This window comes from Patella vulgata, chromosome 2, assembly GCF_932274485.2.
Source record: "Patella vulgata chromosome 2, xgPatVulg1.2, whole genome shotgun sequence".
NCBI classification, from domain to species: Eukaryota; Metazoa; Mollusca; class Gastropoda; family Patellidae; genus Patella; species Patella vulgata.
The window spans coordinates 79,826,784-79,851,562 of NC_065880.2; the positions used below are offsets into that span (position 1 = coordinate 79,826,784).

The 24,779-nt window shown below is 33.5% G+C and overlaps 1 protein-coding gene across 2 annotated transcripts in view; it reads left to right on the forward strand.

Annotated features, from left to right (window-relative positions):
* LOC126809917 (single-minded homolog 1) overlaps positions 1-24,779 on the forward strand; it is a 147,135-nt gene that overhangs the window by 80,242 nt on the left and 42,114 nt on the right. For both annotated transcript variants that reach the window (XM_050534782.2, XM_050534783.2), the window contains exons 2-3: positions 5,904-5,972; positions 15,150-15,334. In XM_050534782.2, coding sequence (XP_050390739.1) covers positions 5,904-5,972; positions 15,150-15,334 — 254 coding nt within the window. The remainder of the gene's footprint in view (positions 1-5,903; positions 5,973-15,149; positions 15,335-24,779) is intronic.

The window sequence follows — 24,779 nt, forward strand, 5'->3', positions numbered from 1 at the left end:
TAACAATTTAATAATGAAGGATGGCCGCTTTTCCATTTATTTATTTTTATGTTGTTAAAACCAGATTTTTATAAATTCATTATTATCCCACAAAAAAAAACATTGTTGTATTTGTTAACGTTATATTCCCGTCTTCATCAGCCCAATCGGTGCAGAAAAGTAGGACGTTTAACCCCATGTCATTTCATTTACTTTACTTTACTGAAGACGAACTTACAAAATTTAACAGATTATGAATAACGAATGACATGTTTTCTGTTTTGTTTATTTTGGGAATGATGATGTCTTTAAAGTATGGCGTTAAACCCCATTTCATTTCATTTTATTTACTTTATATATTCTCATAGTTCTAGGTTTATCATTACTGAAGACGAATTTACAAAATTTAACAGATTATGAATTACGAATGACATGTTTTCTGTTTTGTTGATCTTGGGAATGATGATGTCTTTAAAATTGTTTCAATAACGCTGTTTCTATTGTTAACTTTATTTTTAAACAATATTTTAATTCGCGTACGACATGGGTATATATAATACCAATATAATGGATATGAAAACAAGCCGAAGCATATTATATAAATTCATCTCCATTATGACATTTTGTTTGTTTTGTTTTTGTTGGTATTATTATCCGTGGGGATGTTGATGTCTTTAAAATTAAGATTTTAACCAAATGTTATAAAACAAGAGAGTCGTCCATATTAAACATAGTTTGTTACTGAGTCGACTTTGTTAATCGCCCGTCTTCATTTAGCCGAATCGACGTAGGAAAGCAGGACACTAAACTCCATTCCATTTCATTTATCAATCGCATTGTGGTATATACACCGAATCAACACAGGACACAATATATTGCTAAAAATGGAGTTTGTTGATTTTTATACGCGATTCTTAAATTTATATCCAAATATCACATTAATATTTATTTTGTCATGTTTATAATTGTAATAAAATGAACTGGATGAAATTTTCAGGGTATTAAAATCAATGAAATGGCGCGTTAGATCTAACTCATGGTTGTAATCCCGCCAAATTGATAACAGCTTATATCATTTTGTTAGTGTGTTGAAACATTGTTTATTGCCTTCAATATATAAAATAATGGAACGATTGTGAATGAATTTTTCTTGACCACAGATTGAAGTTTGTTTATTTTTTATTGTGTTGATAAAGAAAAAGAAATCTTTTCGTAATTAACCAATAACGGGCTTAGAATTTGAATAAAATCATTAATAATCCAAATATTGCTTTGCCTACCTTTAAAAATAGTTTCACATTATTTGATCTTTGATTTCAAACAATATAGTGGCCTTATCAGCACCCCCTCCCACTCTCACAAATTGCAATGCCTTGTTACAAGCGCTGAAGATAAAATATGCATTTACAAACTATACCAATATTATTTTATTAACATTTTGCTTCAATCAGCTGACGATTTTGTATTTTAGACACACGTTGGACTACTCATCTTATTAATTCTTGTAGGACGTTAAACTCCATTTCATTTCATTAAATCTTAGGCCAAGATTAAAAATATTTTTATGGCCCGGAGAACTTGTCTTGATAACCCGTTATGATTTGTTTATGGTAGTAATAACACAATACAAATAAATCTATATTTGTTTCTGGTGGGATATTGGTAATTATGATAATAAATCGACACCTTTTATCGTAAATGTCTTGATTTCTTTGATATAAGTTAAGAATATTAATAAATACTCAATAATTAATGGAAGTATATTGTAATCTATAGAGGTGCCATTAAACGAAGAATTACTAGTAGAATTATTTGAAAATATAGAATTAACAGAATTGTTCAAATTTAAAATCTTTCATTAAAACTATGAATATTACATATAGTGTTTATTATATTAAATGTTACGTTGTAATAACGAATGTTTAAAAAGCCGTATTACTTTCAGCATGAAAATAGATGTTGTTATCAATTTTATATATCATATTGAAAACAAAAATACTATGTCTAAAATCCAAGTACTGGTTGACTTAGAGTAAGACCTGTTGAACAACCGGTCGATAAATTCGTTGAAAACCATACAATTAAACTACAAAACGAATATATCTCAGCGGACTAGCAGATTTGTTTAAAATTTTGAATACAATTTGATTTGAACGCTTATCCTAGATGAAATATAAAAATCAAAAATTAAAATTTTTATCGACCGGGTGCCTCTTTAAATGAAACATGTCTGTAGTTATTCTATTAAGAATAATAAGAGAATTATTTCATCTAAATTATATCATCAAAATATCTCTTGTCGGATGAGTATACTGACATAACGAGAGGGTGGGGTGTGGTACTGGTATAAGTATTCAGATATAATAATATTAATGGGGAATATTTGAGATAAATAACACACACAATATCAGGTCTAGAAACTAAACTGATGTGAGATATGTTACAAACAATATTAGGCCCAGGAAGAAAACTGAAAGTACAATATGTGAGATATGTTACAAACAATATTAGGTCCAGAAACGAAACCGAAAAAACAATGTGAGATATGTAAATTACAAATAATATCAGGCTCAAAATGTGAGATATATTAAAACACAATATTATGTCCAAAAACAAAACTTAAAATACAATATGCGAGATATATTAAAAACGATATTAGGTTCAGAAACAAAAGTAAAAATACCATATCTATGAGTATTAATAATGAGTGCAGAAGGACCGCACTACATGTCAACAAAACACAAACGAAAAACCTGCGTACAAGACACACAGACAACTTCAAGCCACAAACAACATACGTCTTGTTTTGTTTTTCATTTTGAGTAAAGTCTGTATCAGTACAGACCCCGGGACTGTACATCTCTGTGGACGCTTACGACTTGCCCCCCGAATTCATTCACTTGATTTGATATTTGTTGTTTATTGCTTACAATGTCTGTGTAGTTTGTGGTCTTGTCCGCAGGTTTGTCTTTTCCGTTTTGTTTTCTGTGTTGTGCTGCCCCCCTGTACTTACTCCTAGATCAAAAGAAATGAATGGATCCAGATATAATACTATTAATGGAGAATATTTGAAATATACAACAGATAATATTGGATCCAGTGACCCAGAGAGAAAACTGAAAATACATGATCAAGTTTTCCAATGGGACAACATTTTAAAAACAAATGGAGAATATTTGAGATATATAACACATAGTATTAGGTCCAGTGACCCAGAAACAAAACTGAAAATACAATATTAAAATCAAGTTTTCCAGTGGGAAAACATTTTAAAAACAAATCCTGGGTACATAAATTTTTATCATTTTAAACTTATCGATAGAGTAATACGTGTCATTAAACAAAACTACACAATATTGAACACAAATCTAGCAGCGGGATATAATTTGTTAAAAAAAACCACCACAAATCATATATACATTTATTATTTGTATCTTGTTGATATGGTTGTGGCTACTGTTATCTGGTTTTGAAACTGTTGTCTCTTTTCATTTATTCGAGATAACATTATACTATTACTTTGTCCTAATCTTTATTCTAAATGATATTAAATTGCATCAGATTAGAAATGGTTTCCGTCGGTCGATGATCGCTGGGGAAACAGAGCGGTTTCATTTCAGTTGAATCTTATTCTCAGAATCTTATAAACCAATTTTATTTTAGTTAAAGTCTTGCCGTAGTGAAGTATCAAAATTTCTTTTTTTAATATCGGATTGGAAAGAAATATCGTATAATATTTTAATTCTAAAATATTGATATTTCTAAACTGTCGTGGAACGTTGACTTGAACCGTTAAACTGGAGAAATTTGAAATCGCTGAATATTACTAAATGTGAATGTACAACAAAATTGTGTCAGTTGGGTGGACTTCTCGAATAAAAAAATGATATTAGATGTTCTTAAAATGGAGTAAAGTGTAGTGTCGTATACGGCTTGAAATAATTCAAACCGGCCTGTTGTTCATTACACCATGGCGACATTACGTAGTCTAAAAATAAACATGGCGGCTAGCATGTTTTATACCGAAGTAAACAAGAGAAGGGGAATTTATGTCATTAGAAACAGCAGAGAAAATATCCAAAATCAATACTTTCTTTTTAATAAAATAGTGCCATATTCCCCCAACGATATCATATATTTTTACTGTATTATTAGATTTTTGTTTAAATTGAAAAAGCTAAGTTTATAAAACGTCCAACACAAATAAATTTCGTCTCGTTCTTAATTAATTATTAAATAATGGGAAATAAATTGGCTGTTCTGAAATGAAATCAAAATATGGGTTACATTTATTCGTTAATTTTTATTATGCATATAACAGAACATATTCCAAATCGTTTTATTATTTTGTTTTATTTTAAGCATAAATCGACAAACAAAATACAGTTTTGTCACGAATGTATATTAGCAGAGCAATCTAGATTTAATTTAAGGTGGTGTCGCTACTGCCAGCTGTAACGCTAAGAATGATTCATGAAAAAGTTGGCGCAACAACGGGCGCCAAAACATGGTGATTGTTCTACCATTATTTAATCAGGAATAAAGCTTTGAAATTTTATAATTTTTAAATATGTTGAATACAAAACGAAGCATACGCCCAAAGTTTAGAAAAACACGTTGATTATTTTAATTAGTGGAGAGTATTTATGCACTTCCGATCTGTATTCGGACGAATAAATTATCATACTATTGAAGTTATTAAACAGCGGGGGTGCCTTTTGATGTAAATATCAATAATAATGATGTTATATTGTAGCTTTATATAAATTTTGAATGAAGAAAAAAAAAGCCAAAAACCAGCTATTTAAAAAAATAAAATAAATAGATAAATAAATAAAAAATGAAAAATAATTGTGCATTCTGGTGTCGTTCACGAGGCAGGATATTATATAAATGGTAGCCGACTTATTTTGTTATGAGTGTTCAGCACGAACTAAGTTTTTCCGTCTTCATTAGCCCACTCGGTGCAGAAAAATAGGATCTTAAACCGCCATTTCAGGAACAAAATTATTGGTATACCTTTTTGTATTATCTAACTTCGGTGTTTTGAATTTGAATAAATCAATATGTGTAAAATTATCTAGGTGTCGTTCACAAGACAGACTGTGCTGTATATCCCTGTTGACATCGATTGCCTGCACATGTTTGTCAACGCACGTGCTTAAAACGTTTTGATTGACATTTTGTATCATTTTGTGTTTTTATTTAAAAAATCCTTAAAATCATTTAAAATCCCTCACTTTGTTATTTTCAATTTATTTTTCAATTAATTTTATATTCTTAGTAAATAAAGTATATAGAACTATTTAGAAATATGTATGTAGCTAATCTGTATGTCAAGAAAACCTAAACATGAAGTAAATCCATTTCAGCTCCTTTTGAGTTTGTGACGTCATATTAAAATATACAATAAGCGGATTTCCGGTGACGTCGTCAAATGGTCGAAATATTTCGAAGGTTCAAACTGATAATTTCAATTTTTATAAAATAACGAAACAAAGATGAAATTAAATGTTCATAATTTGATATACATGGGTACATGGAATGGTCAGAGAAAACAATGGGATAAAATAAAACCTAGTACGAACAATCCAAACCATTAAACAAAATTCGAAGTCCTAAAAAAACGGTATAGGGAAAATAGTGTAATCAGCAAATGGACTGTTGGTCGTGTACAAATATACGACAAACAGTGGTAACAGGTGTTAGGAAGAGTAAGCTTACCCTGCCTGGCGCCACACCCGCCATAGCTGGATCCAAACCATAATCTACTCCTCCGAGATGAGCGGTCTAAACTGACTTTTAATATCTTCGATATTTGGAAAATTTGTATACATTAAATTATTGGGGTTTTTTTTCAGAACACCTGATAACACTTTTGGACTGTATATATGTATTTAACGGTCAATTTCTTGTATTTTCAGATCAGAAGCAGGGGGCGGGGAAAGTGGATCCCCCGATACTGATTCGAATTTCGCTGAAAAACATGAAAGGTATTTATATCATTTATTTGAATTGAACTTCAGTATTCTTTCAAAAAGCTTTTCATCACATCAACACACTTCACATCAGTTTACAAAATTCTCAAATTTGTTGTTTTAAGTTCATTTACATACAGCAGCTCTGAAGCGCTGTTTATGATAACCATGTTTTGTTGTTCAATGAAGATGTAAACGGTTTGGTGTTTATTGGGAATTCATATTAACCGAACGTCTTTTATACGTGTTGGTTATAAATAGTTTGCCTTTAACGTCCAGGGAAATCCATGGACTATTGTTGTATTTGGTCTTTATACTAACCGGTCTTTCGTACTAGCTCGTTATAACGGGAATTTCGCCAAACGAAGTCCACGGACTGTTGCACCATTTGGCCTTTTATACGAGTTCGTTATATACAGTTTGCCGCAACGCCAAACGAACTATTTTGCTACTTAGTATTTTATACGAGTTCATTATAAAGGGATCTCCTGCAACGTCAACCCAAGTCTAGGAACTATTACGCTGATTTGTTGGATTGGACTTTAGGTTAGATGGTACTATATTCTATTACTCTTGAAGGCATCAACATAATTTTCAACACTCATATGCTGTTTTTTGTTTTGTTTTATTGTGTGTATCTTGTGGATAGATTTCCTCTTAAACTATATTTTCAAGTTTTGTTTATGGATAGATTTCCTTTTAAACTATATTTTGTTTATGGAGGGGCTATACTCAATAATACACTACTAGTATATTGTACATTTCAACAAATATAGTCGATTTAATCTCCATTAGAAGATAACACATGGTCCAGTTCTCATCGTATAGATATCGAATATATATATACATGTCTGTGTAGGAGAGAGAGAGAGAGAGAGAGAGAGAGAGAGAGAGATGGGTTTAACTGTTCACTCGACACAAAATAGGTCATTCCGGGACTAAGTTCAATTTTATTTCAATACTTCGCCTGTGCGTAGGGGACTTTAGCAGTGGCGGGAAATCGGAGAAATCGGAGAGAGAGGGGGGCTCACACACTGGGCTATTTCGGGATTACCATCCTTATTTCAATAATTCGCTTGTGTGCGTAGGATTCTTTGGCAGTGGGAGGAAGCCAGGGAACCCGGTTGAAGGCCGCAAAGTTAGACAGGCAACTTCGCTCCTTGTCACGTGTCATCAGCCTGAACCAAATCCAACCCATTGGATTCAATGACGTCATATAAATCAACTGTAATTTTGTACTTATTTCATTGTTCTCCACGCAAATTTACTTCAAGCCGATGGCCATTGTTGGTGAAGAAAGTATGACGTTAACCCTATTTCGATTCATTTCCTGACTGATAGCGGTATTAATGCATATTTGAAGGTTTCACACGGTTAACAAATTTTTGTTATAGTTTTCAAGTTTTGTATTTAAAATTTAAGCAAATTTAAGCAAATTTAAGCCTAGCCTACTAATGGCTGTTACAGTTTTGTATTTAAAAGATAAGCATAGCCTACAAATGTGCATTTTAAAAAAAGCATAGCCTACAACTGGTGTACGAAATCATACATTGACCGACTTCCGCATTAAATAATCTCCGAGAACATGTGGTATTTTTAACTGCTATTAGACTGTTCTCTATTAGAATTACAATATGATGCCCGTATAATATTTACAAGCGATGAATCTCCCAGGGCATGTTGATTTATGCTAATCTAAAAACCATTGTTGATAATAACGGGATTAATTTTCATACATTCTCCCGTGCCGTGTTATTATAGTATTTTTTAGCGCGAGATTATGTTCAAGTCTATATAAATAATAACCAGTCATTAATATAAACCCCTATACGCTTATAGAAGTGTAGATTTTTGTATGTTGAAATATTACAACATTTAGTGTACTCTGCATTTCGTTTTACTGGTAAATACCAAAAAAAAAAAAGAAAAAAAAGAGAAAAAATAATAATAAAATACCAAATTCTGTAAATGGATAACAAACGAAATATCTATTGGATGATGTTCAGGAAACAATATTTCGCTAAACCAACAGTTAAAATACATTGTTATATTTGACCTCTGATTGAAGTTGTCTAAATTTATCAATTATAAACGACTCTTATATTATTCACATTGTTCTTCGTTGGTTTGTGTTTCTAGAAACGTTGTTGAGAATATATTAGTTAACCCATCTAGATTTTATAAATGTAGTTTCTAGATTTTATAATTGTAGTTTCTAGATTTTATAAATTGTAGTTTCTAGATTTTATGAATTGTATTACTAGATTTGATAAATTGTAGTTTCTAGATTTTATGAATTGCATTTCTGTATTTTATAAATTGTAGTTTCTAGATTTTATGAATTGTAGTTTCTAGATTTTATAAATTGTAGTTTCTAGATTTTACAAATTGTAGTTTCTAGATTTTATAATTGTAGTTTCTAGAATTTACAATTGTAGTTTCAAGATTTTATGAATTGTAATTTCTAGATTTCATAAATTGTAATTTCTTGATTGTAATTGCTGGAATTTATAACTTTGCTTAATATTAAACGATGCATTTATGTAAAAGAAATAAATTTAGCCATTTATTTATATATTATGATGAGGTGTTGAGAAGCTATAACATAACTCCTAGAAATATTTTAATATAAAAATGTCAATATTTTCTCTGTTTAGGTTTTTCCCTCAATAATGAGTTAAGTACATTAAATACGATCATTTTGACTGCCTGTTTGTAGTCATGTAAAACATGTGTTGGACATTAGACTTTGGTACAATAGTATTAGAGTCGGATTATTTTGGTCCCAGATTGACACATAAAGAAAATCTATAAATATAGGGCGAACCTCAAAGACCAACCGCCGAAACCGTCGATATGTCTTAATATTATTAAGAGCAAATAGACTAAGGATTTTTTTTTAAATTAAGGGTTTATATAGTACAACTGAAGCATAGTTATCTTAATGCCATTCAGTTATAAACGATCCGAGGAAACATTTGGAGAGTTTAAATAATCATTTTATACTATATTAAAGCATGACATTAAAGAGGCACTATGTGGGGCGGTTATATTTGGAATAATAATTAAGCAATGCTTGTTATTGTATATATATATATAGTATGTAAATAAATCACTGACCTATATAATATACATTATGTAAGATCTAAATCTGTATAATGCAGGTCTTTCTTTAGGCCTTATATGTTATATAAATTATTAATTAGACATTTTTTAACCTACCAAGACCATAATCAAATCTCGATGCCATCAGATGGCTCCGATTTTAAAAAGATTTAAATACGTTTGGTGGTTGATGGATAATCGAGACGACTTTGTTTATTATCGTAACAACGGTAGCAGTGACAATCGAGGATACACTGTAATTATATCTCCGATAACTCGACTCAAAGTGAAGTAAATTGACTGAAAATTTCAACATATTCCCTTTTCATTATCTAATTTTAAACTATTATGTAAGAACTGTCAGCTCTTTATCTAATCTTACATAATGCATCTTTAATAAATAATTATTGTAGCAAGAACTGTCCGCTCTTATCTGTATCTTACATAATGTATCTTTAATTCATCAACATGCATAATGTCTGCAACCAAGGTATCAGAGAGAGAGAGGGAGCGAGAGAGAGAGAGAGAGAGGGAGCGAGAGAGAGAGAAGAGAGAGGGAGCGAGAGAGAGAGAGAGAGGGAGCGAGAGAGAGAGAGGGAGAGTGAGAGAGAGAGAGAGAGAGAGAGAGAGGGTCACACAACACAAAAACTAGGTTATATGGGCACAAACATATTGTACATCTCTATTTCTGTGTGTCCACATAGCTCAAAATTTATTTGTATCTTTATCACTGACAACCAGCACCCCCGCCCTCCGCCCCGATGTTTCTCTCTGTCTATTTAATTTCTTCTGTGAAAACATGTATTACCCTTTATTTGTACTGACACCCCCCCCCCCCCCCCACTACACACACACGGTTTGAGGATAATTAAAAGGGATAAAAGTCCGCCTGTAGGTTTTTCTTAAAGTAGTTCTGTTGTGCAGTCATTCCTTGTTACTTTTTTAAGCTACTAGTTTAGAATTTATCGACAAATAAATTATTTTCTAGGTTAGCAATCTAACGCATTGTAATCTAAGTGACTGTAGTGTATTGTAATATTTCTGCGACAGGTAGGTCCCGATCCAAACAATACATACAACTCATTTAAATTCATTGATATGTTGATATATATGCTATTCATATTGTTTAACAATAGGTTGACGTTCGCTGACACGTAACACGTCAAATTAAACACAGTCTGGCTATAAGATACAACATCGACGCTTGTACGGGGGACTTAATTCGTTAACAGCATAGACACGTGAAATGAAATGGGGTTTAACGTCTTACTGTTCTGCTCCGAACTGGGCTAACGAAGACGGATATACATCATACAGTGTGCTATAAGGGTGATTTTGCCCTGGCAGCGGCGCTACGGCCTACTCTTATATCGAATTCCAACAACCAAGAGATCTTTTACGTGCACGCCATTGTGTACACGGAACCTCGGCGTTTCGTCACATCCAAACGACTAGACAGAAGTCCTTGTCAGGCCCAGCATCGACTCAGAATCAGGACTGTTGACGTAGTTTTTTTTTAGAGAAAATGGTATTAGGGTAGGGTGGGCGGGTTTAATTAGTACTAGGTCATTCTTGAGACAGTCATACCCATTCCAAGACTCAGAATGTGTTTATCTCTATAAATATGAGAGACAGAAATGGGGTTGTACGTCCACGTAGGGGTCTTTAGCAGTCGGAGGAAACCGGAGGACCCGGAGAAAACCCCACGAGGTTGGACAGGCGACCCTACTCCTTGTCACGTACAACCGAAGAATCGAAACCACGCCAATTGACTCAATGACAGACCTTATGATACGGCGCGCTCGTGTTAACCATTCGCCCCCCCCCCCTCCGCCAATGAAGTAATGTAATTCATGATATTGTTAACTAAGGATGAATATAAGATAGGTCAGTCAATATTGATCTATGCATCTCATATTCAAATATTTTATCTTATCTGATTTTCATTCATATTTTTAATCTTGTATTTTATCTTTCATGCATCGCTTTGTTTTGTGATGACCAAATGTGATTTGCAGTGTAGTATTCGTCTGCAGGGCTATAGTCGTCTGCAGGACTCTATTCGTCTACAGGACCCGGGGAAAACCCACGAAGCTGGACGGGTGACCCTACTCCTTGCCACTTTTCACAAAGTATTCTCAGACTTAAGTTAGGAATTTACTCAACTTTCAATCACTGTTTATGCTCACAGTTTCTTATTGATGTGTTTGATACTTTAAAACAACAAATGCCTTATAAAGGACTAAATTTTGAGTAAATTCTTAACGCAAGTCTGAGTAGGCTTTGTGAACTCGGGGCCTTGTGACGTACAAGCTGCGAATCGAAACCACACAACTTGACTCATTGACAGACCTTATAATTTAAAGCACACGCCTAGGATCATTCGGCCACCCAATCCACCTAATTTATAAAATCTTACAAATGTTGTATTATGTTAATGTATAAAGAGTAAATAGAAAAATGGCTGACTGTTAGTTTAAAAAATACAAAATGGCTGACTGTTAGTTTAAAAAAAAACCTGAAACATACCAAGAATGGATTATACAGTATTGTTTAATCGCGGAAATCTTCAAGTTCTTTTCATATTGTCAACAATTTATATTTACATACAAAACAATACAGCTATATTCTACTTGAATATAATGACTTAATATTTTTTTGGTTGTTAAAATTGTGTGAAATAATGGATTATGTTTTTATGGTTGTGAAACGCATTTTAAAATGAACTGTTAATTATTAGCTTACAATAAATCTAATTTATAACAATGAACAAAATACAGTTGTCTTTTGATATAAAAATAAATGTTTTGAATTGAAATCTGAAATAACCGTGAGTGAGATATTTTCGTCCTTTTTGGAAATACTTTTTTTTTATTTGTATTTGTTTTAATATTAAAACACAATGTGTATTATATATGTGTAATTATTGCCATATCATTCTTACGAGACAGAAATCTCCGTCATATTGTTCGAAGTATTATTTTGATGACGTCATACACGGCGTTGTCTCAAAATAAGAATGTTCCATTAAATAGAGGCAGAAGTTCATGTTATCGTTGTTCTAACAAACAAATACATAACGAATTTTAAAAGTTTAAGGTTGTTTATTTAGATAGTCATGACTAAATGAAATAGGGTTTAGCGGTTATGAGGGAAATGTTGCCTCGGACATCGGCGTTTCCGCCTTCTCTTCACCGGTCTTCATTAGCTCAGTCAGGGCAGAACAGTAGGACGTTAAACCTCATTTCATGTCTTCTTTTCACCGAATTCCAACTGTCAAGGGTTCTTTTACATGTATGCCAACGAGTAGACGGGGAAACCAGGCTGAAAAATTCCGAAGAACTTCATCGATCAACGCTGGAATCGAACTCGTGACCTCCTGTTTTATGTGAATCAACACCAATGGGCTTTGTGGATCCCAAGGCCTTAAGTAAGAGAGGCATATGGCGTTTCCGTTTCGAAAAGGGGTAGGCATACTCTACTTCGCTTCTACTATTCGAGAGACTGGTAATTATCAAAGATGGCGTCGTGGGGTGGGGTGGTGTTGGTAGTAGTTGAGGAAGCATGTGCTGTGCTATTCATAATATAAGTATAGGCAGCTAATATTTGTTAATACTGTCATGAGATAAACAATGAAGCCTATTTATATTTATCTTGGGATTAGTTCTGTGTGAACGGGGTGTAAGAATTACGAAGTCTGATGTACAAAAAAGCTAAGTAAAGTATACAATAAATAGTTAGAGGAATTAACAGACTTTATCATATACCCTTGATATAGTCCGTGATATATTTGAAGTCAGTTTTCTGGGGTTGTCTTTTATGTAACTCGACACACAGAAGGCCGTCAGAGAAATGATAAGCAGACCGCTTATTTCCCGCGTTTTATGCCTAATACCAAATGTAAACTGGAGGTTAATAGGCTCAAATGGAGATCAAAGGCGCCGCCTCGTAGCTCGACCTTCCAATGTGTGTATATCATTGTTATATATTTAATTCCCTATTCACAGTTTAAGTACTCACAATTGTCCCCTTAATCCGTACCCTTAGATCCTCAGTTTCAAAATTAACTTAATCCCAAAATTTCACAAGCTTCGAGAATTTCGAATATCATTGTCCAATTTTAATAAAATAATTGAAATACACCTCGTCTCTTAAGCCATGCTGATATCGCCTTAGACGGGTTTTAATTTTCTTTCTTGCTACGCTGTTACTTGTTTTCCCGAATCACTTTGAAATAGTTTCTTTTAAAAAAAAGAAGTTTCCATGAAATTGGAAAAAAAACGGCAAGTCCCAATAGGTTGTCTATTATCTACTTCATTTGCTTCTTCATAAATTGGGTTTCGATTCCCTGGTTGTACGTGACAAGGAGTAGGGGAGTATGGTCGCCTGCCCAACCTCGTGGGGTTTTTCCGGGTTCTCCGATTTCCTCCCACTGCTAAACACTCCTACGCGCAGTCGAATTATTAAAATAAAAGTGAAGCATGTTTTAGTCCCGAAATGAATTAGTTTGTATCTGTGTCGAGTGGATGTTTAACTCTCTCTGTCTCTGTCTCTGTCTCTCTCTCTCTCTCTCTCAATTTATCTATTGGCGTGTATTGGTGTTAAACGCAAACTTTCTTTCCCTTTGAATTTTATAAATTGTCACCACATCACAGGTATAATGGTCATTCAATTAATCATCATCGTGGTATTTCATTTCGTAAGCTTTTCCTCTAACCTAAAGCAATTGTTTACATCTTGGTCAACATTGTTGTATTTTTTAAGTTTTACGTCGACCAGTTTAGTGAATGGACGTATTTCGGTTTCAATAGAAAGGATTGCTATTATAATGACAGAAGGAAATAGAGATATCATGACAACACCACTCCCAATAGCCTTCAAACAACAGCAACATTGTAAAAATAAATTTAAAAAGAAGATGGGACAATAGACAAAATCCAGTGGACGAAAACAGAAAACTTGTTCAATAGTGTATCTGGGCGAACTATGTCGAATCATGTAATAAGGATAGACTGTTTCCAAAGTTTGCCATTTTCCCCTTTGGGCTCTGCAATGCGCCGTGGCAATTCAGAAAAATATATTACCTTGTTTTTTTTGTTTCAAATGACGTCTATTAAAATGTGTGTAACAATTCACAAACATTTTCTTGCGTCAACGAAATAAATTCAAAGTATTAGCTATAAATATTTTACGAGACAGGTCATTCTTACTCTTTCTAGAAGATGTTTCTCATTTATTGGTGACGTTGCATATTAATTGTATTTCACATTTGACATTTTGCTATTTTGTTACTTATATTAAAGTGTATTTTACTCTGAACACCTTACAAGATTCACACGTGCTATAAGATAACTAGACCCGTGTATAGATAGATTAAAGCCTTAACCATTGTGCCGCCCGTCCTCTTGTTAGAGATGATAAGCTCAAACATAGTTAGGTTTATTTCAACACTTAGAAAACTTACATGTCTGTCATTCGTGTCGCTTATTGTAACATGAGCTTACAATTACATTTCTAAATGGTAAACAGTGGTTTAACCTACATGCATTGGCGGTGTTGTGAGAAGAAAAACCCAACTAGAATATATATATGTAATCCTGTAGTTAAACGATTATCTCTTGGGATTGATTTTAGGATTTGTGTTTTCTCGTCGATTGGTTTAAAATATCATATACATGAGATCAACAGGTGATTTAACCGGAAGTACGGAACTATTTTGTATGGAAGAGTAACTGTGATTACTATGGTGAGAAGAGTGGTGGTACCATTATATCTAATACCTGAATGGATGTATTTTCAGAATATGTTATTATCGTCTTCCAGATATGGAGCAGTCAAGTTAAACAAATAAACGGGGGTGGTTGCCTGTTATACCTTACTTTCATAGCCTGGAGCATCGCTGATTTATTTGTTTTCATAAAGAAGGAATATTTACATTTTTGAAATTCTTGATATAAATGGTATCCCACAAACGGATAATGGTCTTCAAGGAATTGCGTTGAAATAACATCAACTTAAATCTGACAATAATTTAAAAAAATGATGATTGATATGTTATCAATATGAACTGTTCTATTTTCATCACAGGGTCGAAGCTATGAAGGAAAAATCGAAAAATGCTGCAAGGACTCGCAGAGAAAAAGAAAATGCGGAATTCTACGAATTGGCAAAGATGTTGCCTTTGCCATCGGCAATCACCAGTCAGCTGGATAAAGCCTCCATAATACGTCTATCGACCAGTTACCTTAAAATGAGGACAGTTTTCCCTGAAGGTAAGAACACTATTTCATTCATTAACACATAGTATCTGTCTGTACTATTAAATATTAACACATTTTACCTCCCCTTCATACATACAGAAATATTACAACGCAATACCCATTTAATACAACTTTTGTGTGCTACAATTTATTACAGATACTTTACAATGTAATGATATAATTAATACAACTTTTGTGTGTTACTAGTTATTACAGATAATTCATAAAACTTTTGCATGCCTGTATTATTATTTAATATTAACACAGTTTCTCCCCCTTTCGCACATCTCACATACAAACAGAAAAATTACAACTTAATAAAGATAATTAATACAACGTTTAAATAACACATATTTAAGGGTTGATCCAGGTCAAAGATTATGAACCCAACCCATACTGTCTCTATATTCATTATGTATTTTCTCCCTACAATTACAAGCAGAAAAATTGTCACTCAAACTAGGGAATTAATATAACCGTTACATTATAATTGGGAAAATTGCACCTTGTATGTACCAACTACATTTCACCAAAAACGTATATCCCCGCGTAAAATAGCATACTTTCCTCTCGATGATTTGCAAAGGGTTTATTTTCCCGCTCCGCGTTTTTCGTGACATGACGACTTAAGTGTTTCAGAACAAGTGATATTTGGGACACTTCCCTCTTACGGCAAGGGCCGGTAATTCGGTGAATAGTAGTATACTTTTTAGCTTAGTAATCAATCAAATATTATTTTGCCACACAATATGTCCTTAAATTGTAGAACTTCTGTTTGTGGGTATGAGTGTTTTTCACATTACTAATTAGAAAAATACACACAAGGACAATGGGATCAGTTTATTGACCTAAGAAGCCCCCCAAACATATATATTTGGAGATATAAATTATTAGAATTTTTAGAATAATATAGGTTCATAAATGACATGTTATTCAAGAAGGACATTTAAAAAATAATATGAACCCGACATTGACTCGAAACAACCCTGAATGATAAAACCGCCAAAGATAAAGCAATTATATAATTTTCAACACCAGTTGTAAGTTCTCTCACGGCACCAAGCCTACGTATATACCATATATATGATAGTTACGTACATTCATAACTCAATAGTGAATAGAAATATAATAAATTGCCATTATTTTTCTGAAAACAGACTTTATTTTGAAATAGCGGATCATATGTTTGAGTTTAATAATTATGAACATTCACATCAACAAACATGCACGAAATCATAAAAGAGAGTTGTTTTTGTCTGGAAATACATTTGTCTATAATAATTGCAGTTGAAAAATCAAAACATATATGTGAAATATATTTTTCTTTACAAGATTTTTGTTGTAATACATTATAGAAATGTCCATGCTTAGAAACATTTTTATAGCTATAACGAACGTCACGTTTTAAAATTGATGGAGATCAGTTATACACATGGACTTTTATTTATCGTGTGTCGTTGATGTAACTTGGCATTTTGGTTGTAGCTCCATGTTGTTGAATTATTTAAACTGCCCAATGAATTCGATTTAAGGCCAACCAGTCAGCATGAATTCTAACTTCCGAGTTCCTTTTTTTTTTTTTTTTTTTAAATAGTGTCGCGCGTACAAGGAACCAATACACCGACGGAAATTTGAGATTTTAATGAAACTAGAAAACTACGCTTAAAAACATACGTAATAGTAAGTGTTTGGATAAATATAGTGATGAATAAAAGTGTATCAGTTTGACTGTTCATGCAATTTATTTATTACTTAGAGTTACCCGCCCCTTGTAAATAAACTTTGTTTTCATCTCTTGGTGGCGCTGACCCTAGGCTCGTGCTTTCTTTGAAGGGGTCAGTCTTGTACTTACCTAAGAAAGATGATAAATAAAATAGTGTCAATATCTGGCGAGTCTAATATTATTTTAGTCTAAATTTTGTGTATCTAGTAAATGTATTCAAACCCAGGCTGTGTTTGCCTATATACGATCGCCATCTTTGAATCAAATAATCTTTTTTTTATTGAAGAGTTTTTGGTGGTAGAAGGCTGGTTCCAACAGGCTTTCAATTGGAATGTATCTATTAATTTTGCTTCCGGTTATAGATTTACTAAAACTATTATCAGACGTGCCTGGGGCAGAGTGTGCTTACTTGTTCTTGAAAACCTTATATAACTTGTTATCCATGTAGATCGCTGGCCTCAACCGGTTTCCAATGGTGTCGAGATATGATAATTGAGTTTGAAGTATTTGTTACACGTGTTCAATTTGTTTTTAAGTGACTTCCTTGAAACGGAATATACAATCAAAAAAAGGGTTATAGTCTTTAAACAAAATACAGAACGATTCTAGGTAGAAGAGTTACGTGGTGTGCTAGAAATAGTAAACGTACTCTGCCGCGTGCACAGTTAGTGGGTACAGCTGATTATTAACTTTGAGCGATAGGCTGGAGAGAGAGAGAGAGAGAGAGAGAGAGAGAGAGAGAGAGATAGGGAGGGAGTTTTACGTCCATTCGACACAAACTAAGTCATTTCGGGACTAACATACGGTTTAATTTTATTTCAATAATTCGCTTGCGCGTAGGGGTCTTTAGCAGTGGGTGGAAACCGGAGGACCCGGAAAAACCCACGAGGTTGGACAGGCGGTCCTACTCCTTGTCACGTACAACCGGGGAATCGAAATCACGCCAGTTGACTCAATGATACAGCGCGCACACGCTAACCATTCAGCCATCCACCCCCACAGGCTGTAGGGAAGAATAGTAATAGTATTACAAAGTGTTATTTTGTTAAAGACTTCGCCATCAAAGATTATACAAGATATCCCTCTAATATTTACTTTACAAAGCAATTAAAATCTTGGTGAGTTGTCAAGAGTAAATACTGTCTAATTTTAAAGATACATTATGTGAGAGCAAAATCAGTCTATGACTGGTCTTTCCCTGGCTTAAAATGTTATATAAGTTATGATCTTGATATTTATTCACATGTAAAGCCCATAATCAACTCTATAGACTTGTGGATGACTTAGGTATTGAACAGTTTCGCCATTTAATAATTTAACGATAAATAGATAATCGAGACTTTGTTTATTATTGTACCAAGCAATGGTACTTGAAATTCGAGACTACCTTGTCAAAACTTCAAACGTCGCTTAGAATAAAATTAATATTAATATGATGGAAATTTTCAGTATATTCCTTTCTCATTATTTATTCTTGAGCTATTATAGCAAGAGCGATCATCTCTTTAGCTAAATCTTACATAATGCATCTTTAATGGTTGGTGTTTTGTAGTAAAATTATTTCGTAAATGACTTCATTTTTGAGGTATGTAAACGAAGTTGAGAATGAAAGTAAAAAAAGAATGTCGATATATACGAGATGTCTAAACTAGTGTGTGGCTGTAGATCAAAAAGAATGATTATTTAAAATTCTATCCCCACCGTGGCAAGGTAAACAAACTTATCCAAACACAGAATTAGAGCATTTAGACGAACACAAACGGTGAAAATATTAGGAGTGGCAAACACCATGGAAAATAAACTACTGAATACTTGAATGCTATCTAGCTATCAGTCGAACGGTTAATATACATGTATGTTTAGTTTGTGTTTTGGTTTTGAACAAACATTTAGACATTGATACTGAAGTAGACTTGACGTAGGTAAATCGTCTGTTCGCCATTTTTCCAACTAACCGATGTAGATTTTGAGAACTCAAAAAAGATAAAAAATAAAATAAAATAGTAAAAAAAAAGACAGAAAATAAAAGAGAGAGAGAGAGAGAGAGACAGAGAATGAGAATTGTGGTTTATCGTCCACTAGACACAAAGTAGGTCATTTCGGGACTAACACATGGTTCAATTTTATTTCTATAATTCGCGTGCGCGTAAGGGATCTTTAGCAGTGAGAGGAAACCGGAGTACCCGGAAAAAGCCCACGAGGTTGGAGAGGCGACCCTACTCCTTGTCACGTACCACCGGGAATTCGAAACCACGCCAGTTGACTCAATGACAGGCCTTATGATACAGCACGCATGTGCTAACCACCCCCCCCCCCCCCCAAAAAAAATAAAAAAAATAATAAAATAAAATAAGAATTATTTTTAGACATAAATGTTTTAGCAATAATTATCAACACAATTCTTTTATGTTTTTCATGCGAGAAATCATAGTAATGAGTCAAGATAGGCTTTTCGAATGAGACTTAATATCTGTGTTCCAGTAAGTGTCGTACACAAGGCATTATATAACTTCTAAAACATGAGATACAACTCCGTTTATTTTGAAAGCCCGCTGCGCTAATCTTTGTACTGTTCTACATTATCTGTTTAACTATATTGCCAATATGCCACAGTATTTTGTTATATATTCCTCTTTTATAGACATAGACTTCCTCTCTTTAAATATTCTATTTGCATACTGTTCCCCTAAAAGATTATATATTGAAATCCAGTAAAGGATGTTACACTTTGTATGAAGTGGTAGATGTGGTTCATATATCAAAATACTGAATATTGAATTCGTATACTGTAAAGTGTTATTAGGCATAAATAGATAACTTGATAAATACATTTTTTAATTTTTAAAAAAAAATACTATTTCTTTTCATTAGAAGTCATGCCTTAACGAGAAAACTTAGTGGACCAATACACAGAACAGTAGACAAATTCACACAGCATTTGACCAATACACAAAACAGTAGTCAAATACACACATCAGTAGACCAATACACAAAAAAGTTGGCGAATACAAACCGCACCAATACACAAAACAGTAGTCGAATACACACAGCAGTTGACCAATACACAAAACGGTGGACAAATACACTTATCAGTAGACCTATAAAAAATCGGTGGAAGCGGACGTAAAATACAACTAACTAACAACAACAACAATACAGTAATCGACATGAGTATAGATGGACATAACTTAGACGTACATGTAACGTTTTCAAGTTGCATCCATACATATCTATTGTGGTTTGTTGTTTTTTCTTGGAGGGGGAGGGGGGATCGTCGTTGTGTTCCTTCAAATATGAGTTTGAAATGTCTGGCGCTTTCCGTGACCGTTTTTAATCGTTGTGCGTTGCAAGCACCCAGACAATCATAAAAAGGGTAACAGTCAGATGTTTAGGACTGTACGAATACTGTAGGTCAACAAAGCTCTACTAGACTAGGATAAGAGGCAGATATGCAGGACTGTACGAATACATGTGAGGGCAAGTTCACAAAGTTCTACTAGATCGACAGTCCGTTATTCCAATATAATGATAGAAAAATAATTGTTGTAAAAATTTCATAATGTATCATCCAAATTAATAAATTGGTCAACCAGACGAATGATTAACTACCACGTGTACTTTTTGACTGATCAACGAATAGTAACCTTCTTAATAAGCATCGTTTAGGAATTCCATTTTCTACACGGGTTGGTAAACAGGTCGAGGCTGTTTGTAGCGTGTGTTTCTCACTAGGAGGCCAGAGTTGTCTTCATCATTACTGCTCTCTAACATTACTCCAGCAATTAGTTTTGCATTCACGTTGAATGGAGATCGGAAAAAGCCTACGGCGCAAAATTAACAACTTTTTCTCACTGTCGGCGCAAATTGTCTTCGACTTGTCGTTTCTTTTATTAAGTGAAACGGAGATATTATTGACAAATTGCTAGCACACATATTTTACTGGTGAAGAAACCATCAGAATATACGAGTATATTTCAAAACAACCAGAATAATATAAGTTAATATAAAGCTGCAAAAGCTTTCAAAACAACCAGAATAATATAAGTTAATATAAAGCTGCAAAATACAGAAAAAAAACTTAAACAAATGATATACAATGAGGCTTAAAGGAGACAAGTCTTTTACTCAGTATCATTCACAGTCTTCGACATAGCAAAGACAACTTATTGGTCAATTTAAATCAACATTGATGGTGTTATCTCACAGTGGAAAGACGGGCTTCTGATATCCGATATATCGCGTTCAATTTGGACTCTTCGCGTATTTCGCCGACCATAACTGATTAGAAATTACAGTAAAAACAGAATGTCTCTATACATCCATATTGCATTATTATATGCGTTGCGACCCATTTGTGGCCATTTCTAGTTGCCAAAGCATAGATATGTAGCTCCTTTAAATAATCCATTTCAGTGTGGATTGAGATGTTAAAAAAGTAGACATTGGCCGAAAAATGCAAATGGTTGTCAGTGGTTTTAAGCGGAGGTTTTTTTTTCTCATGACATCCATGACATAATGTTTACATATAGTATGACAGTACTATTGGTAAAGTCTCTTGTTGTTGAGGAAAGGACATGACAACAACCCAGTAAATAAAAACATCGCTATTAACGTGAAAATAAGATCGAATGATGATTGATTATTTGTTTTCAGCAGTTGACATGTAAATGGCGACGCTAATGTGATATTTACATTCTAACCATCTCGGACACCGCACGTGTTAGTTCCGCGAAGAAATAACAGGCGAACGTGCCGATTGGCGCCATTCTTTGAGTAACTAAACGTTGACGTCCTATATTGCCTTAGTAACTTGGAACATGCTTTCTTCTGTTTAACCGGCCATCAACTATAATAAATACGGACACGTTATAATAACCGCGGAATAGCTGTAGAAACTAGTTCTCAAGAGATAATTTAGTACCAAATAATTCAGAATTCTCGTATTTTACCAGTCCACATTTCGCAACAAGACATAGTCTATTTGGAAATATTTCCCAGTCTTATATTTATGTTACTTTATGTTATATTATGTGTAGTTCAGACTCTTATGCAATTTTCAGTCCTCATTTCTCCTCTAGGCCTACGATCTATTACGAGTTATTTCCTAGTATTATGTTATAAATAACCAAATAATTCCGAATATATCCATTTGAAATATTTCCCATCTATCTGCGCCTACAGTATATTTCGAGTTATTTCCTGTTACGTTACGAATTACAAAATAATTCAGAATTCAATTGCGTTTATCCCACATTTCCCGTCTATTGGAGTTATTTCCTAGTCTGTGTTGCGTTGTGATGTTTTATGAATAACCATAATTCAGAATATAGCCTATGTAACTGAAATATTTTCCCGTAAATATTTCCCTACCTTCTATTTAGGAGATAAACACGTCCTGTTTTGAATTTACAAGGGTGTTATAAATAATTCAGTATAAATGTATCGAAGTATTTTGCCAGTCCACATTTCTGTCTGCACCTATAGTATATCTGGCAAAATTTTCTGTTACGTTACGAATAACCAAATAATTCCGTATAAATGTTATAAATATTTCCGTATAAATGTTATAAATAATTCCATATACATGTTATAAATAATTCAGTATAAATGTTATAAATAATTCATTATAAATGTTATAAATGTTATAAATAGTTTAGTATAAATGTTAAATCAGTATAAATGTTATAAATAATTTAGTAGAAATGTAATAAATAATTCAGTATAAATGTAATTGAAGTATTTTGCCAGTCCACATTTCTATCTGCACCTATAGTCTATCTGGAGGTATGTCCTGTTACGAATAACCAAATAATTCAAGTATTTTAAGTCAAGTTTTCCACTCTTGGGCTTGCGGTCTAGTCTATTATGGATAGACAAATCATTCAGAATATGTTTAGACTAATTGAAGTATTTTCCAGTCAATATTTCCATGTACCCTACATTAGGAGATACACACTTCCTGTTTTTGTTAATTGTGTTAGGGGTGTTATTGTGCAATAGACATGTCCTAAGATTATTATGTTACAAATTAGCGAAATATTACAAAGTCATAACTTTTAGTGACGGGTGACAAGTCACAACGGGTGACCGTTCGTACAACAGACTTTTTATCGCTAGAGATATGATAGTCGACTGATAGGCCTAGGCTCAGCCAAGGTATTACAAATGGTTCGGCCATTATCTACATAATTACCAACGTGATGCACCATTCAATATTTAGTACTGTATTCTCTTTTAGATAAGGCGGTGTATCACAACATGACGCGGTGATTTAACGCTAGGTGTCACTTGAGTATCATCCTGACAGTTCCAGTCTGATTTCTCCCACGAGATGTATCGGTAGACTACGGTCGGCGTTCGGAAACAACGAATAGTCTCGAAGGTAAAGACTCAGACATGAGTGACGAGTCTTATCTTGCTCTTACCAATGTCAAATATGATCTATTTCACAGCCCATTTTATTTTAGCTTTTAATTGATTGATGTACCTTTGAATACAAACTAACATTAAACATACATTATGCAAGAGATAAATCTGCCTATTGTCGGTCTTTCTTTAGGCCTCAAATGTTATATATTAACTATTAATTAGACATTTATTAACAAAACAAGACCATAATCAACTCTCGGTGGCATCGGATACTCAAGATTTTAACTCGATCAGAACGGTTCGCCATTTAAAAATTTAATTTGAAAACGGGAAAGTGAGGCTAAGTCTCGAATATACCAGTGCCGGTGTTACGACTATGCTCACATCTTGTCAAAAATACAAACAGTGATAACTTGGTTCAGAATGAAGTAATTTGAATGAAATTTTCAATATTTTCATTTTACATTATCTATTTATGAGCTATTATGGCAAGAATGGGCAGCTCTTTATCAAAATGTTCCATAATGTATCTTTAAATTTATTTTTAAAAATTGAGAGCAATTTAAAAATGAGAGTTTTCAAACGTATATGTGAAATGTGGAGATTTGTAAGATTCATTAAGCTTGTAGAGGACCATAATTTGGTATGTTATAACTCCATGCCACGACTATAATGGTATTTCTATAAACTAATAAAAATATTGCCCTCTTTAAGGGGCGATAATTAACCCTAAAACAGATTTCTAACCCTTTCTCATCAAAATACAATTTGATATTAGTCGTACACGTGTCCCTTTCCATCTCAATCTTTTAACTCCACCAACTCTTTTTACGTTAAAGTGACCTGCTTTCAGCTTGTTACGGTTTCATTGGGACTATTTGATGGTTTCAAGTGGACGGTTGGGACAGACAGAGGACCAACTCTCCCTTAACTCATTAATCGAGACACACTTGTCCACATGTCAAATCAAAATCGTTCATATGTCATTATTTACAAAATATCAATAGAACACAGAAATCATTTCTAAAACCGATTAAGAAATTACGAAGAATAAATTTGTATTTTTGAAATCGGGTCGTTGGTGATCGCCGTCTTTGTCTACTGTCCATGCTAGACACCCTGCAAACATTGACATTTTCATTGACACATCAACATGAAATCGAGGCTCACGAGCTCTCGCGAGTATTCGCGGAATTTAATTCTAATTACAAGTGTTGATACACCATAGGAAATCTCATAAATATGTATGGAATATCAGCCGAGTGTGTTGACAAGTGAAAAAGTAAACGCAAAATTGAAACACCCCTAACAAACACGAAAAGTTATTCATGAAGCCTACGACATATATTGTAATACGGGTACATT